This window comes from Natator depressus, chromosome 23 (genome assembly GCF_965152275.1).
Source record: "Natator depressus isolate rNatDep1 chromosome 23, rNatDep2.hap1, whole genome shotgun sequence".
Taxonomy (NCBI): domain Eukaryota; kingdom Metazoa; phylum Chordata; order Testudines; family Cheloniidae; genus Natator; species Natator depressus.
In genome coordinates, this window is record NC_134256.1 from 4,464,713 (window position 1) to 4,479,119 (window position 14,407).

General features: G+C 42.9%; 1 protein-coding gene across 1 annotated transcript in view; it reads left to right on the plus strand.

Moving 5' to 3' along the window:
* WDR62 (WD repeat domain 62) overlaps positions 1-13,353 on the plus strand; it is a 38,263-nt gene extending 24,910 nt beyond the window's left edge. Inside the window, exons 22-30 of the mRNA XM_074937547.1 lie at positions 1,105-1,308; positions 1,891-2,042; positions 3,846-3,970; positions 4,387-4,545; positions 6,023-6,149; positions 7,300-7,411; positions 9,044-9,110; positions 10,143-10,228; positions 12,699-13,353. Coding sequence (XP_074793648.1) covers positions 1,105-1,308; positions 1,891-2,042; positions 3,846-3,970; positions 4,387-4,545; positions 6,023-6,149; positions 7,300-7,411; positions 9,044-9,110; positions 10,143-10,228; positions 12,699-12,965 — 1,299 coding nt within the window. The 3' untranslated portion in view covers positions 12,966-13,353. The remainder of the gene's footprint in view (positions 1-1,104; positions 1,309-1,890; positions 2,043-3,845; positions 3,971-4,386; positions 4,546-6,022; positions 6,150-7,299; positions 7,412-9,043; positions 9,111-10,142; positions 10,229-12,698) is intronic.
* The last annotated feature ends 1,054 nt before the right edge of the window (positions 13,354-14,407 follow it).

Sequence of the window (14,407 nt, forward strand, 5' to 3'; positions counted from 1 at the left end):
ACAGACTTCCTGTGTACGCTTGGGCAAGTCACTTAGCCTCTCTGGGCCTCAGTTCTCCAGTTATACAATGGGGACAATAGCACTGGGGTGTTGTGGTGATAAATACATTAAAGATTATGCAAAAGATCTTTGAGATCTTTTGATGAAAAGCACTATCTACGAGCTGGCTGGTATTGTTGTCCACACATCCCTCATCTAACAATAATAGCAACAAATTGCTGGCCACATTTCTCTCCCTTTCCTTAAATATACCCATGAGAGGGGCAGGAGCAAAGATACATAGAGTCTAACATGAGCTTCATGAAAGGCGAGGCATTTGACAAGATTCTGACTCTGCAGGTATTTTTTTATTGGTGCCCCGTTCGCGGTTGCATTAAACTCTCTCATAGCATGATCACTAAACCTGTGTTTCTGTCCCCCTGCCAGTGCTCTAAACAATTATTGGAGATACAGTTGGGCACTTAAAAAGAAAGATGTCGTCATCCTTTGCTTCCCCCATTTAATTACGCAAATGATTAAAAAAGTACGGGGCATATGAGATGTTTTAAGGATTCTCCGTCACTAAACTGCCTCTGCAGGTGCCCACTTTTACGATGATTTCAGAACCCTCAACTCAAACAGTTTGACCATAGGGCAGGGGTAAATGCTCATATAGTGGCCATGGATTTGACATCATAAACCAGATTTATAAAAGGGGGTCATCCCAAACTCTTTTCTTCTTCCATTGATTTGAACAGTGCCTGGATAGTCTCCCCCAAATCAAGACAGGCCATCCAAATTCAGAAAGTGCATTTCTTCTATTAGTAAAACATCAGCCACCAATCAGTATGGGCTTTTCTGTTCGAATCTTCAGCAAAATGCCTTTCCTTTTAATCTACTAACTGTAGTTCTCCAAATGCGTAACCTTCCGATCTCAAACTGATGTCTTGGCGGCTAAGTAAAACAGTGATTTTTCTCTCTCTAACACATTGTTTTTGTTCTTAAAATATTTTAAGTCTACTCTTTTCATTACTTAACTTAGAACTGAAAAAATGATTGCAGTTGCATTTGATCCATAGAAACTACACACAGTGCTTAAAAACCTGGAAAACTTTCTTTCTGTAGCTGGGAGAGGCAGAAAATTCGGACAGCATGACATTTAATCCAAGGGTGAATTACCAGCCCCAAGGACGATGGGCGGAAAGTGCTGACAAAGAGCCAATTAAAACCCTTTTAGACACAGACATGAGTTACTTTACCCCAATAAAAAATGACTTCCTGGGTGACACTGAACTCGAGCCAAAGAATCTGGACCAACTACTCTTGGAGGTTAGTGATCTCACGTTGCTTATAGTTAAGATTGTTTTGACTGTCCTCTTTTTACTCTTTTAAGAGAATCAAAGTCACTTTCTTCAGAATAAATTTCATTTCTGTCAATATCCCTTGTTTGTTGCAGTTGCTATTTATCATTAAATATGACTCCTGGGCACTTGTACCCACCCTACCTTTTATAAAGAACCACATCCAGCCATCTCCGAGTATGTCTACGCTACAGTGCAGTCAGAGATGTGATTGCAGCTCAGGTAGGCATACCTGTGCTAGGTTTCATTTAGCTAGCACAACTTAAATAGCAGTGAAGATGCAGCAGCGTGGGCTGTACAAGCCCGCCTGGAACTCTGGATACATATTCATGTTCCTACCCTGAGCTGGGATCCATGTCCCCATGTCGTCGTCACTGCTATTTTTTAGTTGCGCTAGCTAGATTAAAGCTAACACAGGTATGTCAATGTGAGCTGCAATCACACCTCGGATTGTAGCGTAGACACGACATACCCTTAATGTCTGCAGGCCAATGTATAGCTTGAGAACCTTTGTGTTTTAAGAAGAAATGAAGCTTTGTATTTCTTACAGACTGAGAATTCCCCTAGCAATGTCATTGAGGACTTCAAACGCCCGGATCTCTTCTCGGAGGACGAAACAAATCAGGAGCCTGAATCTCTTGAAATTAGTGGAAACAGCATATATGATGCACAGACTGGGGACAGCTCTTTAGAGGCAGAAAGGTTAGTATTGGTACGCAATAAGATTACATTTGAATGTGTCTACATATTAGCCCTCCCTTCCTTTGTGCCAAATTAAAATTCTTTGTAGAGCTGTATCGAGGTATTCATTCATATGTTAGTCTTAGCAGTTCATAGGTCTTACTGGGCTGAGTGTCTCGTGTGATCTAGAATTAATTTCCGCAAAGTACTGGCAATTCTCTGTACAGCACCTAGCACAATGGGGTCTTGGTCCGTGTCAGGGGCTACTAGGTGCTACGATAATAACTGCAAGACCAACCAGTCGAACGTTTCCTATGGTGGAAAAAGTCAGTTTGCGGCTGGGGGTCAGAAACTGGGAAGTATCTGCTTTTTAAGGGCTTTCCATATAGCCACTTGTCTAGCCACCTCCCTGGTGAATCACCATGTCTTCGTTGTGAGGATGCATCGTTAAGCTCTTCTGTAGTCAAAGGACAATATAAGGCTATTTATGTTGCAAAATGTTTCACTTTAAGGCCCTAGTGAGGTTAGAAAGCAATCCGAACAACTATTGTTGGGCAGATTGGAAGAACATAAGAACAGCCATGCTGGGTCAGACCAAAGGTCCATCTAGCCCAGTATTCTGTCTTCCGACAGTGGCCAGTGCCAGGTGCTTCAGAAGGAATAAACAGAACAGGTAATCCTCAAGTGATCCATCCCATGTCGCCCATTCCCAGCTTCGAGTAAACTTGGCTTTATATCATTTGTTGCTTCCTCTCCCCCATTCATGCTGTAAGCAAGTGATGTTCCCCATAGAGTTATGGGTCAGCTGCATGATAGTTGGGACGTGTCTTTGCCCTTCCTTCAAAAGATAGTGCTTGCCTCCTTCACCACCCTGCAGCTAACTTTCCTATAGATCTGGTTGCAGTGTTGAGTATGTAAGGTGCATGAGTTCGTTCCTCGGGTTTTCTGAGCTCCTTCTGCAAATCTGTTCCGCTTATTAGGCCTTGAATGTCTCTCTCTAGATCTGGTGAAGAGAAGACAAGATAAAACTACTTATCCATAATTGCTGCTTGTTACTCTACTCTTTCCTGTCCTCCTACTATTTTCCTTCTGTCCTACTTGCCTGGTTAATATCCATCTCTTGGTTTCTCAGATGGCTCAGAAAGCTTCTCGCCTGAGAAGGAAAAGGTGGCAGTTCTAAAGTATCTGCTAGGTTTGAGTAATGGTTCTTGATTGCTAATGGAAAAAAAAGAGTCTACCATCCAAACACACTTACTTGTGATGTGGATATTCTGAGACTCTCAAACAGAATTTCAAAACTAACTTTTTTCAGTGTAACTTCTAAAAGTTCATTCACTCTTATTGCTAGTATTCTGATGTGGGGACTATCTCTCAGGATGAAAGAGTATTTTAGTCTCAAGAAGCAGCAGGCCCAGATGCTCAGAGGTATTTTGGACGTTAGGCGCCTAGATATCTTTTGAGGATCTGGGCCTCAGTCCTGATCCTTCCTGCTGAGACTTTGAGCTAAAATAATTGTGATGGTGGGATCTTTTTTTCCACTCAGTGTTATCCATCTGTGAAAAGCCAGACTGGAATTGCCAAGTCATATAATGTAGATCAAAATCTACTATGTGATGGCTGAACACCACTGACCTGGATTGGATTTAAATCTAGTTGCCTACAGATGAAAGACCCTCTCTGCCTGAATTATCGACTCTCCCAGTGTATCATAAAAAGGCCAGTGCTTTAACAGTGCTTTGAAAATTGATACATTAAGAATTCTCACAAACTGCTTTCTCCTTTTTTTTTTTTTTTTTTTTTTTTTTTTTCCCTTTCATTTTCAAGTAAATATGTGAAGGAGCTACATCTTCAGCCTCTTTATCAGAAGGAAGTCAAAAATGGGAAAGACAAAGGCTGCCCTGTCACATCTCTGGATTCTGAAACATCTGCTTTTGATCGACAACAGGAAGGTAATGTTTGAAAATACAACAGCATAACCAGCCTTTATAATATTAAAAGGTGGGAGGGTGATAAAGCAGCGGGTTGGGGCTTAAAAATCTCTACTTGTATGGAGCTTAATATCCATGGCAGTTTTGGAAGTATTTAAAACGGTTTTCTAGGATAAGTTCCCAATTCAAAAACACTGTTAAAGCTGGGTGTGACTCTGAGCCTGTGAATAGTCAGGGAATACTTGCACGCTTAAAGTCTCACACATGCTCGAGTGCTATGTTGGTTCGAGGCTTACAGACCTATTTGAACACCTGCCTGTCATAACGTGATTTTTTTTTTTAATTAATAAAAAACCTAACGCATGCCAGACTCAGTCCTTTTGCATCTCCTCTTTAACTCTTTTTTTTCTTTCTTGATCTGTGTAATGTAATGCTAGATGAGGACTCCTTGGGCTCAGATGGAGACTTGGACGTGGAAATAGAAACAACTGATTTGGACGGAAACATCCGGAGAGACAGTTCTTTACCCCAAACCCCAGAACAAGAGAAGTACCTGAAACATCATTTTGAGACCTTGACAGATGCCCATGCTGAAGGTACCACTTAAGTTCCAAATAAATTATGAAAATAATGCCATGTATGGTTGCCCCTTTGGCCCTAGCGGTTCACCAAAATTTGGGGCTTTGTAGGGTTGTCTTCATTAAGATGAGAAATTGATGATACAAATCAGGTATATGTTTGTGTGGTCTTGGTGATGACGTACAGAAAATGTCCAGAGGGTCCTGTTTCCCTGCACATAGAATCAAACATTTCCTCTCTCAGAAATCCCCACATCTGCCCTTCTAGGGGCTCTGTGCCCCAGGAGTCCTGTCCCTCTGCTTCCTTTCAGGGTCATTCTCATAGCTCCTTCCTCTGCCTTTCTGCCTTCTACACCCATCCTATAGCTTGCAACCAGTTTCCTAGCCTGTGTCTGCAGCCAGGGAAACCCCTCAGTCCACACAGCTCAGCAGTGAACTGCTATGTGGCCTATTGACAATGGGGGATGACTGCCCAAGGCAGCAGCTGTTTAAACTACCTGAAGAAGCTTGATTTCTCCATTGAGCGTGAAAGAGTGCTGGGCTCACCCATTGGCTTTAACAAGTCTGTGATTGTCTTTGGATCCAAGCGATTAGCACCTTTCAGCATAACAGTATGTAATGTTTCTGTACCCATGCACCTCAATCATAATGACTGTATGTTAAAATAAATCTATGTAGTGTGGTAAATTGACACCCATTTTGCATCTTATCTGGAATTGTTTGTATAGTAGGATCAGTCCCTCCCATTGAAGTCAGTGAGAGTTTTTTGCATTTGAGTTCAAAGATCTTGTCTTTTTCATCTCAAAGCCAACACAACTGTCATGTATGACTCGAAGACATAATTATTACCACAGCCTGTCTAACTGCTTGTTGGCTTTCTTGGGGGTATTTCAAGGAGCTTCACTTCTGGCAGCAACCTTTGAAATTGCTTCATGTATGTGAAGTTCTTCTATATGCCTTTATTAGTATGTATTCAGAATCTGGAAGGCACACAGTACTGAGGCTTAAAGTGTAGTTCACTTCAGAACCCAGGCAGATTGCACATGATTCACTCTCTTGAGGCACAAATCCTGTGGCCTGTCTTGGTTTTTCTACTCTGATTCTGTATTTGAAATCAGATGGTAATAAATTCCTAGCTCTGATGTAGCACTTTTCATTCTCTGATCACAAAGCACTTTACAAAGGTGGTCAATATAATTATCACTATACTTCACTTTGCCTGAATATTCTATCCTTTTCCACTGCTTTGTGGGTGTCTAGTCTGCTGGACTGTAAGCTCTTTTGGAGCTGGATCTGTCTGCTACTGTACAGCGCATAGCACAATTGGACCCTGTTCTCACTTGGTCCCTGGGCACTACCCTAATAAACATGACTTTTTTTTTTTTTTTTTTTTTCTCTCTTGAACTTTTTCATTATTGGTCTGTGATTGTAGAGCAGTGGGCCTAGGGAATCCGAACGCAGTTCTGATAGGATGTTTCTCTCTCCTTAAACACAGAAAAGTTTAATGGCTGCTTAAAGGATTTGAAGCCACCTGAAGATGCGGATGACGAAAAAACCCTGTTCTTGAATCCACGTTTGAGTATTTCTGCAAGATTTCTCTCACGCTGCCAGAAGAACAGCAGGTAGGTGCAGCGTGTTTCCTCGGTCCAAATACATCTTTTCACATGGTTATTTCCCCCTTTCACTCACCAGTCTGTCTCAATATATCCTGTTTATAGAGCATCAATCACCATGGTATCTGAAATAACTTAAGACAGCAAGATACTTGGTGCAGAGACTTTGTCTTGTCTGTAAAGTGCCACTCACTTTTTATTCACTTTTTGCCTGTCATTTGAGTTCTCAGAAAGTGGTACTGTTGATCAGTACGACTCCAGCTGCTAACTGTGTACACTAGTTCTTCTAGTCCAAGACAGCTGGATAAAAGATAGTGACAGTGATTTAAAGGTCAGGGTTTTCTAAAGCACCTAAGCAATTCCAAACTGTGTATCTCCTTGACTTCCAGTGCAACTTTAATCATTTTAAATCCATTAGGTGCTTCTGAAAAATCCTGCACTAAGTCGATAAGGCAGCTGCTTGTGGGCATTCCATTAAAGAGGTTTCATTTCAAGCTTTAAAATGCAAGCTGAGCATCTTAGCTCTAGAAAGTAGAACATATGGACTCTTGCAGGGTCTAATCTTTTCGGAAACTCAAATAGGACTTTAATATTTCACTTGGGAACAGAGAAGACTAACCTAAAGTATTAGATTCAGGTCTTCAAAGGACCTGAAGAAGAGCTCTGTGTAAGCTCAGTAGAAGCGTTCCAATGAAAGTGACCTCATCCTCCTTGTCCAACAACCAACCTGGGACACACACAGCTACAACAATGCTGCACGCAATACTCGAATGCAGCGGTTCTCAAACTTTTGTACTGGTGACCCCTTTCGCATGGCAAGCCTCTGAGGGTGATTCCCCCCACCCCCCTTATTAATTAATTAAAAACACATTTTTCTATATTTAACACCATTATCAATGCTGGAGGAAAAGCGGGGTTTGGGGTGGCGGCTGACAGCTTGCAACCCCCTATGTAATAACCTCATGACCCCCTGAGGGGTCCTGACCCCCAGTTTGAGAACCCCTGATTTAATGTATGTAAACTGACAAATAACTTGTCTCTTGGCTGGTAATTTCAGGGCTTTCGTGGTAAAGCTCCTTGTCTATCATAAAGGTTGTTTGGTACGCAACTTTAACTGATAGATCAAACCTGATTCAGATTCCTGTATATTTACATCCAGGCTTGCCGCTGCCTTTCTTCCGAGAGCACGTCAGCAATTGCAAAGTACTACAGATGCAACAGACCAAGTTAAGGAAGAGAGTAGATTGTCTAGTGAGGCCAATAATTCAGAGGTATGTTCATCTTCCAAAGAGAACCCTTCCTGCTACAGAATACTAAATGAGACACTGCGTCTTATTACAACAAGTGACCGAAGTGTGACAAAGGCTGTGTTTTGAACCCCAATCCTAGAAACTGACCACAAATCACACTGGATGGGAAATTTTCAACCTTCAAAGCAATAAACAATCACATGGTTCATTGTTTCTTGGTCTAGGGCTCTGTGTAAATCAAAATTTTTAGAAAATTCATAAGAGCGTAAATGGCAAAGTACTGAATTTTACAGAGTTTGCACAGAATAAATCTTTCAAGTAAATTTAGTCAATTTCAAGGTTAGAATGAATTTTTACAAGTAACATTTGAGACTAGTTACTTGTAAAAATTCATTCCATCCTTAAAATTGGCTAGTTAAGATAATTTTTTTATTAAAGTCTTTTTTTGCAGAGATTTTCCTGTTAAAAAACAAACCAACCAACCAAACACAAACAACTTAAAAGATCACTGTTTGGGGGCATTTGGGGGCCATGCCTTCCATGAAATTGATTTACACAGGGCTCTAGTTATCTTTCTCCAACAGTTAGTTATTTTTTTTCCCCTCCCTGTTCTCCTTCCCACCCCCAGAGGTGATGGCATTAAATGAACTAGAGAAGGACAGTCCAGTGGTTAGGTCTTGAGAGCTGGGTGACCAGGGTTCAATTCTTGATCCTCTGCAGACATTTTGTGTGACTCTGGGCAAGTCACTTAGGCCCAGATCCTCATAAGTATTTAGGCTCCTAACTTCCATTAAACTCAAAAGCCTAAATACCTTTTGAGGATCTGGGTCTTAGCCTCTCTGGGCCTCAGTTCCCCATCTCTGCAAACGGGGATAATAGCACTGTCCTGCCTCCCAGGGATGCTGTGAGAATAAAAATAATAAAGTTGTGAGGCATCAAGATACTGTGGTGATGTGGGAAATAGAAGTACCCCAGATACGGATCCTCCAATCGGAGACTAGCTGGTGTATTGCCCGTGATGATACCCAAAGCAGAAAGGGGACCACTGGGTTTTCAGATGCTCAGTGGCATTTGTGACACTGTCTGTTAGGAAAATCACCATTTGACATGTAAACTGAATCAATTACAGATTATGAGGCTCTCTGGTGCTATGGTGATAGATCAACAGCTACAATACAGCAGGATTTTCATGGTTCACTTGCTTCCTGTTTTAGCATGTTATTTGCTCTTAGCGCGGAAAACAGAACTGTTACTATGAGTGTTGGAAGTTGAGGGAAAAAATTATTTTCATGAGTTTGTAATTTTAAGTCCACCTCTGTATTCTGTTAAGTTTGTAGTTCCTGTATCTAATACATACTGGTTTCTTCTGTGTTCTTCTTCAGTGGAACATAGCACAATGGCTACTGCAATACGAGGACCAGGATATATGAAACATGTAGTGTATGTCTTATTGAGACTCGAGGGTGTGATTTATTAAAGTATGTAATGTAGGTGCATAAATCAAATTTGAAAATCAACAGGACTGGAGTATTTTTGAAAATTCCACCTTTAGAGGATCATTTCAAACTTTTGTAACACACTGTAGCCAAACTAAGATCTTTGTTATATTGGTTTATTTTCCAACTTTTCTCTGAATATTTTTTTTTTTTAAAGAAACCATTGGAGGAAAAGCCCCTTGAGGTGGTGGAAAAAACAGACCCCGAGGCATGCAGTCCCTCAGGTAAGATGCTGATTAATTGTAAGACGAGATGCATGCTTCATTTGGGAAAGGGAAAAACATGGAAAATGACCCAAGCACGCTTCACATTTTGTTCCCACAAGTATACAGCTGGCTTTCTCTCTCTCACACTCTCTCTCTCACACTCTCTCACACTCTCTCTCTCACACTCTCTCACACTCTCTCTCTCACACTCTCTCTCTCACCCCCACTGGAAACATGATTGAGCGCCATTTGTCTGTAGGAGTATAGCAATATAGGTCTTAAAAAGCTTGGGTACAATTTTCAAAAATACCTAAGTTCCATTTTCAAAATCAATGGGACTTAGTCTCCTAAGTCACTTAGGTGCTTCTGAAAACACTGCCCTTGTCTTCGGTTTCACTTAATGACAGTGATGGCCGTAATAAGCAGGAATGGCATGCACACCACACTTTGAATCTTCAGAGCTGCTGTAGTAGTTCTCGCCTTTCCTCCTGACTTCCACAAGGTGGCGATGTTTGCTCTCCTCTCTTCAAAAGACCTTTCTTTGTGTCCCTTGTTAATTCATAGTAGCTTTGCTTGTCCCAACACCAGACAGAGAGAGCCCTTGAAGTAAAAGTTTTAAGGTGATCAGCAATGTAAATGGGACTGTTTTCCTCCACTAATAAATTCTGTGACGCTTGAGCCTTGAACTCACTCTCTGCCTTCTGTGTAAACTCTCCCATGACTTAATCTGCTCTAGCTGTAATTGGTTTACTAGACTGAGATTATTCTGATGTCGTCTTTTTGACTTTGTGAAGAGAATGAAAGGCTCTAACTTGCCCTTGAAGAGCCAAAAACTTGTCACTCAATCGGCAGGAACGATTAGATGAGACTTCAAGTTTTATACTAGTCCTCTTGGAAAGGTTTAGCGTCGTCATTTAAAGAAAGTAGCTGGCTAAAATAATGGAAGATTACAGCTGAATTTTGCAGTACAACCACTTGATGCAGTTTGTCTAGGAAGGCTCAAGATGTGGAAACTGCATGTCCAAACCCAGTAAATGTTTTTATTCTTAGAAACCCAGATCCTCCTCAAAAGTTTTGAAATGAACCTGCAATCTTTGCGCACTGCGTTCCAGGAGACGTTGCAGCTTTATGACAAGGTACAGTGTGGGATAAAGAAATGTGATAAACTGAAAGCACATGATGTTATCGCATCATGGGAAGGAATAACAAATTCTAGCATCCTTGCTAGGAGCCCTACCTATTGTTGGAATTACTGGCCTTTGAAATTCACTGTGGTGATTATCATCAAAATGGCTGCAAACAATTTGTTAATGATGTATAGATATAGCATAGAGGAACACTGTCAAGGAGTGGTGTTTAACTTGCCCACTGAGCCTGCTTAGGTGACTTTACAATGTGGTTTATCTAGACTGGGTGTGTCATAGGAGTGGCCATACTAGGTCCACCTAGTCCTGTATCCTGTGGTGGCCGGGGCCAGATGCTTCAGAGGAAGGTGTAAAGAACCCGATAGTAGACAGATGTGGGATACTTTGTCCCCTAAATGGCACATGTATGGAGCCATCGTGGCTACTAGAGATGTCCAGTTGTAGTAGACTAACTACAGATGTAGGTGCTGGTGCTAAATTCTTGTTTCAGTCCCAGCTCTGAAACTGACGTGATGTTGTCTTGGGGAAGTAGCTGAGCTGAAATTTTCAAATCCCTCCACTGTGTGTAAGCTTGTGAATTGTAAACACACACGCTCAGTCCTGACATGTGCATGCTCTTCTGGCACTTTCACACCTGAATCAGAGAGAGGCGTATATCTGATGATTTAGGACCAGATTTTGAAAGGTATTTTAGCTATCTAACGCCCATTGATTTCAATGGGTGGGTGCATGGTAGGGAAGGTGCGTACATGGGTGCATAGCTCTCTGTTGGGGGTGAAAGCAATGGTTAGGCACCTAAATATCTTTGACTTTCAATAGGAATTAAGTACCTAACCTGCTTAGGCACTTTGTAAACCCCACTAGGCCTGCATCTTTAGGTGCCTAAATCCCTTTGTAAATCTGACCCTTGGTTCTTCACCAGCTATAAACCTGGGATAATTCTCATAGCACAGAGGTGCCGAGGCTTCCTTAATAGCCTTATGAAGATACAAAACACCACATGGGAGGTATGGGAGACATGGAAGATAATTGTCCTGCTTTGTTTGGCACTGGTGAGGCCTCAGGTGGTGTGTCCAATTTGGGTGTCACGCTTTAGGAAAAATGTGGACAAACTGGAGAGAGTCCAGAGGAGAGCAAGAAAAATAATAAAGGGTTTAGCAAACCTGATCTGTGAGGAAAGATTAAAAACTGGACATGTTTAGTCTTGAGAGAAGAAAACGGAGGGGGCTGATAACAGTGGTCCAATATGCTAATGGCTGTTGTAAGGAGGATGGTGATCAATTGTTCTCCATGTCCTCTGTAGGTAGGACAAGAAGCAATGGGTTAATCTGCAGCAAGGGAGATTTAGGTGAGATATTAGGAGAAACTTTCTAACGCTCAGGGGAGTGAAGCTGAGGCGTCCCAGGGGGGCTGTGGGATCCCCGTCATTGGAGGTTTTTAAGAACAGGTTAGACAAACACCTGTCAGGGCTGGTCTAGGTTTATTTGGCCCTGCCTCAGCCCTGGGAGATGAACTTGATGACTTCTCGAGGTCCTTTACAGCCCTACATTTCTAAGATTCTATAAATGCTGGGCCTAGGTGCAGATACGGCCCATTTCCCAATACGTCTGTGCACTTCTCGGGATGGGAAAAGAAGGAACTTGCCCATTAACCAGAGAGAGTGGGGATGGCTGTGTGTGCTTGCTTCGTGTATTTCTGAACGCATGTAGTCGCTCGCCTAAAGGATGGGAGTGTCCTTGCTGCTGTGTTGAAAGGAGTATGCCTGAAATAGCACACAATTCAGCTGGGGTGTGCACCCCCAGGCTGTGTCCGAGGTAGAACGTCAGACTCCGTGGGATCAGTGTGGAGCTTGGAGCTGACTGAGGAGAATTCTCTTAAGGAAAATTCCATCCTGAGTGCTTACACTCTGCTGACTTGGATTCCATCTCCATCATCATCTGGAAAAGGTCTTCTTCTCAGAGGCTGGCGTGGCATTCCTGTACCTTGTAAAACAGCTGGGTTCCACCCCCCTATGGCTGAAAATGCATATTAACATGGAGCACTTAAACAGCAGCGCATTGTCCAAGTGCTTCACAGGTACTGATCTGAATGCTTCTGAGAGGTAGGCATGAATGTCGCTCTGAGGGGAAACTGAGGTACGGAGGTTGTGACTTGAAGAAGTAGGGTGGCAGAGCCAGGCCTGAAGTGTTTTCTAGGCCTTGGGGCTGTGTGCACCCATATGGTATAGTTTGCATACCAGCTTGTGTCACTCTTTAGGATCCTTTAAATCTAAGATTCAGTACAGCATAAAATGTAAGATCACGTCAATAATCTAGGAGCTTAATGACGAAACTGACCCTATGTTGACAAAAATCCACTGAGGAGGCAGCTATAGATCTGATCAGGACTCAAATAGCTTACTGGGCTGTTAGGGAAAGACTAAGCATACTGTCCAATTCCTTAAAGCTCTCTCTCTCCGTAGGTGACCTCATGCAAAGAATCCACGGAGGAAGAGCTCCTCCAGATAAAAACCATGCTTGCCAGCACTTTCGGCTGGATGAAAACTGAACTGGATTCCAGAGCGGTCAAAAACAATGCTGACGTCGCAACAGCTACGGACAGTCTGTCCCCTCAGCTCAAGCGCCTGCGTGACAATGAGACACTTTATCTCTTGAAACATTACTCAGAATCACTGGTGAGGATGGTCCAGGAAAAACTCGATGACTCTATTAAACCAGAAGTGGCTTGAGTGACCCCGGCAGGTAGATACGCCAAGGGTATGTTTTATTGCAATGCAGAGCTTGAGAGAACACAAATTAAATCGAGGCCCCACATGCGACTCCTGCGGAGTCCGACCTTTTACAAAATACGCGTGTTAACGGTTGTCTTCCGCACTGGTTTTTTGTCAGTTTTTTTGTTTTGTTGTGTGTAAATTGTATTTTAATGGCCTCGGCAAACACGGTCCTAAGCAGTAGCCTAACAAACGGCCTTTTTGGAAGAAAGCGCTCAGACTGTTACAGCGGAAACAAGGGGAGAGGATTGACGCGCCGTCGATATGTTTTGGATCTGTATTTTAGGTTGGTGTGTTGTAAGCTGCTTCGGCAAAAGTATTTTTGTTTTTTTGTTTTTAGATCCCTGCCACTTTCAAGAAGTCTTTAAAATAAATATGTTTTGTTTGAAGGAATGATCCTCCTATTGCTTCATAGATGGAATAGATTTTAAAGGGGCCAGCATTAGACTATCTTCTCTGAACCTTGCGTGGCACAGCTGGAGAATTTCAACGCTGCTGTTGTCTCAGGGCTCATGTCCCAGCGTACTGGTCTGCTCTAAGGGTTAGCTTTGGGGGAACTGGTGATTTGATGGCTTTGGAAGAGTGGTAATGGGGTAACTGAGCCTTTCACCTCTAGTCGGCTGGTTCAAATCCAGCCTACGTTGATCATGATAGGAAGCCCATCTGAAGACCACCCAGTAGCCTAATGGTTATCTACTATGCTTTTAATTATAGCACTCTTCACACTGAGATCTCAAATGTTTTACAAAGGTCAGTATCATTACTTCCATTTGGCAAATAGGGAAACTGAGGCACGGGGAGGGGAAGAGACTGCCAAGGTCACCCGGAAGACCAAAAGTCTGCCCATTTTAGAAGGGGAAACTGAGGCACAGAAAGGCAGTGACTTGCCTAAAGCAATACGGGGGGCAGTGGCACAGTTAAGACTGTAGAACCCCAGAGCTCCTGAAAGAGAGGTTAGGGAAGCTGTGCCAGTCAGTGCCCAAGCTTCACTTGTCCTACAGCTAAACAGAGCTTCAACCCTTACCCTGGCTGTGGGATTCATAATGGTCACAGGCAGCCAAGGCTTGAGTATACAGCTCAGCTGTGTATATCAGTGAGCTGAGGCACTGTGCAGCGGGAGGCAGCATCCTCTGAGTGCAGGGAAGTGCTCCCCGCTGTCAGATCAGACCAGCACCAGGTGGGGAATGGAATGGGGGTGGTGAGCAAATGCACTTCAATGGGGAGGACAGTGAAGGAAGGAGGCTAGGCTGGACTGTGGCCAGAAACTGACTAGATGTTAAGTGCTGGGACTGAAAAGGGGCTAGAACCAACCAAACTGGTCAGCTGTTTGGAAAGGGCTGACACCACGGGGCTGGGAGGAGAGAGTAAGGAAGCCCTGAATTGGAGCTCAGGACGGTATT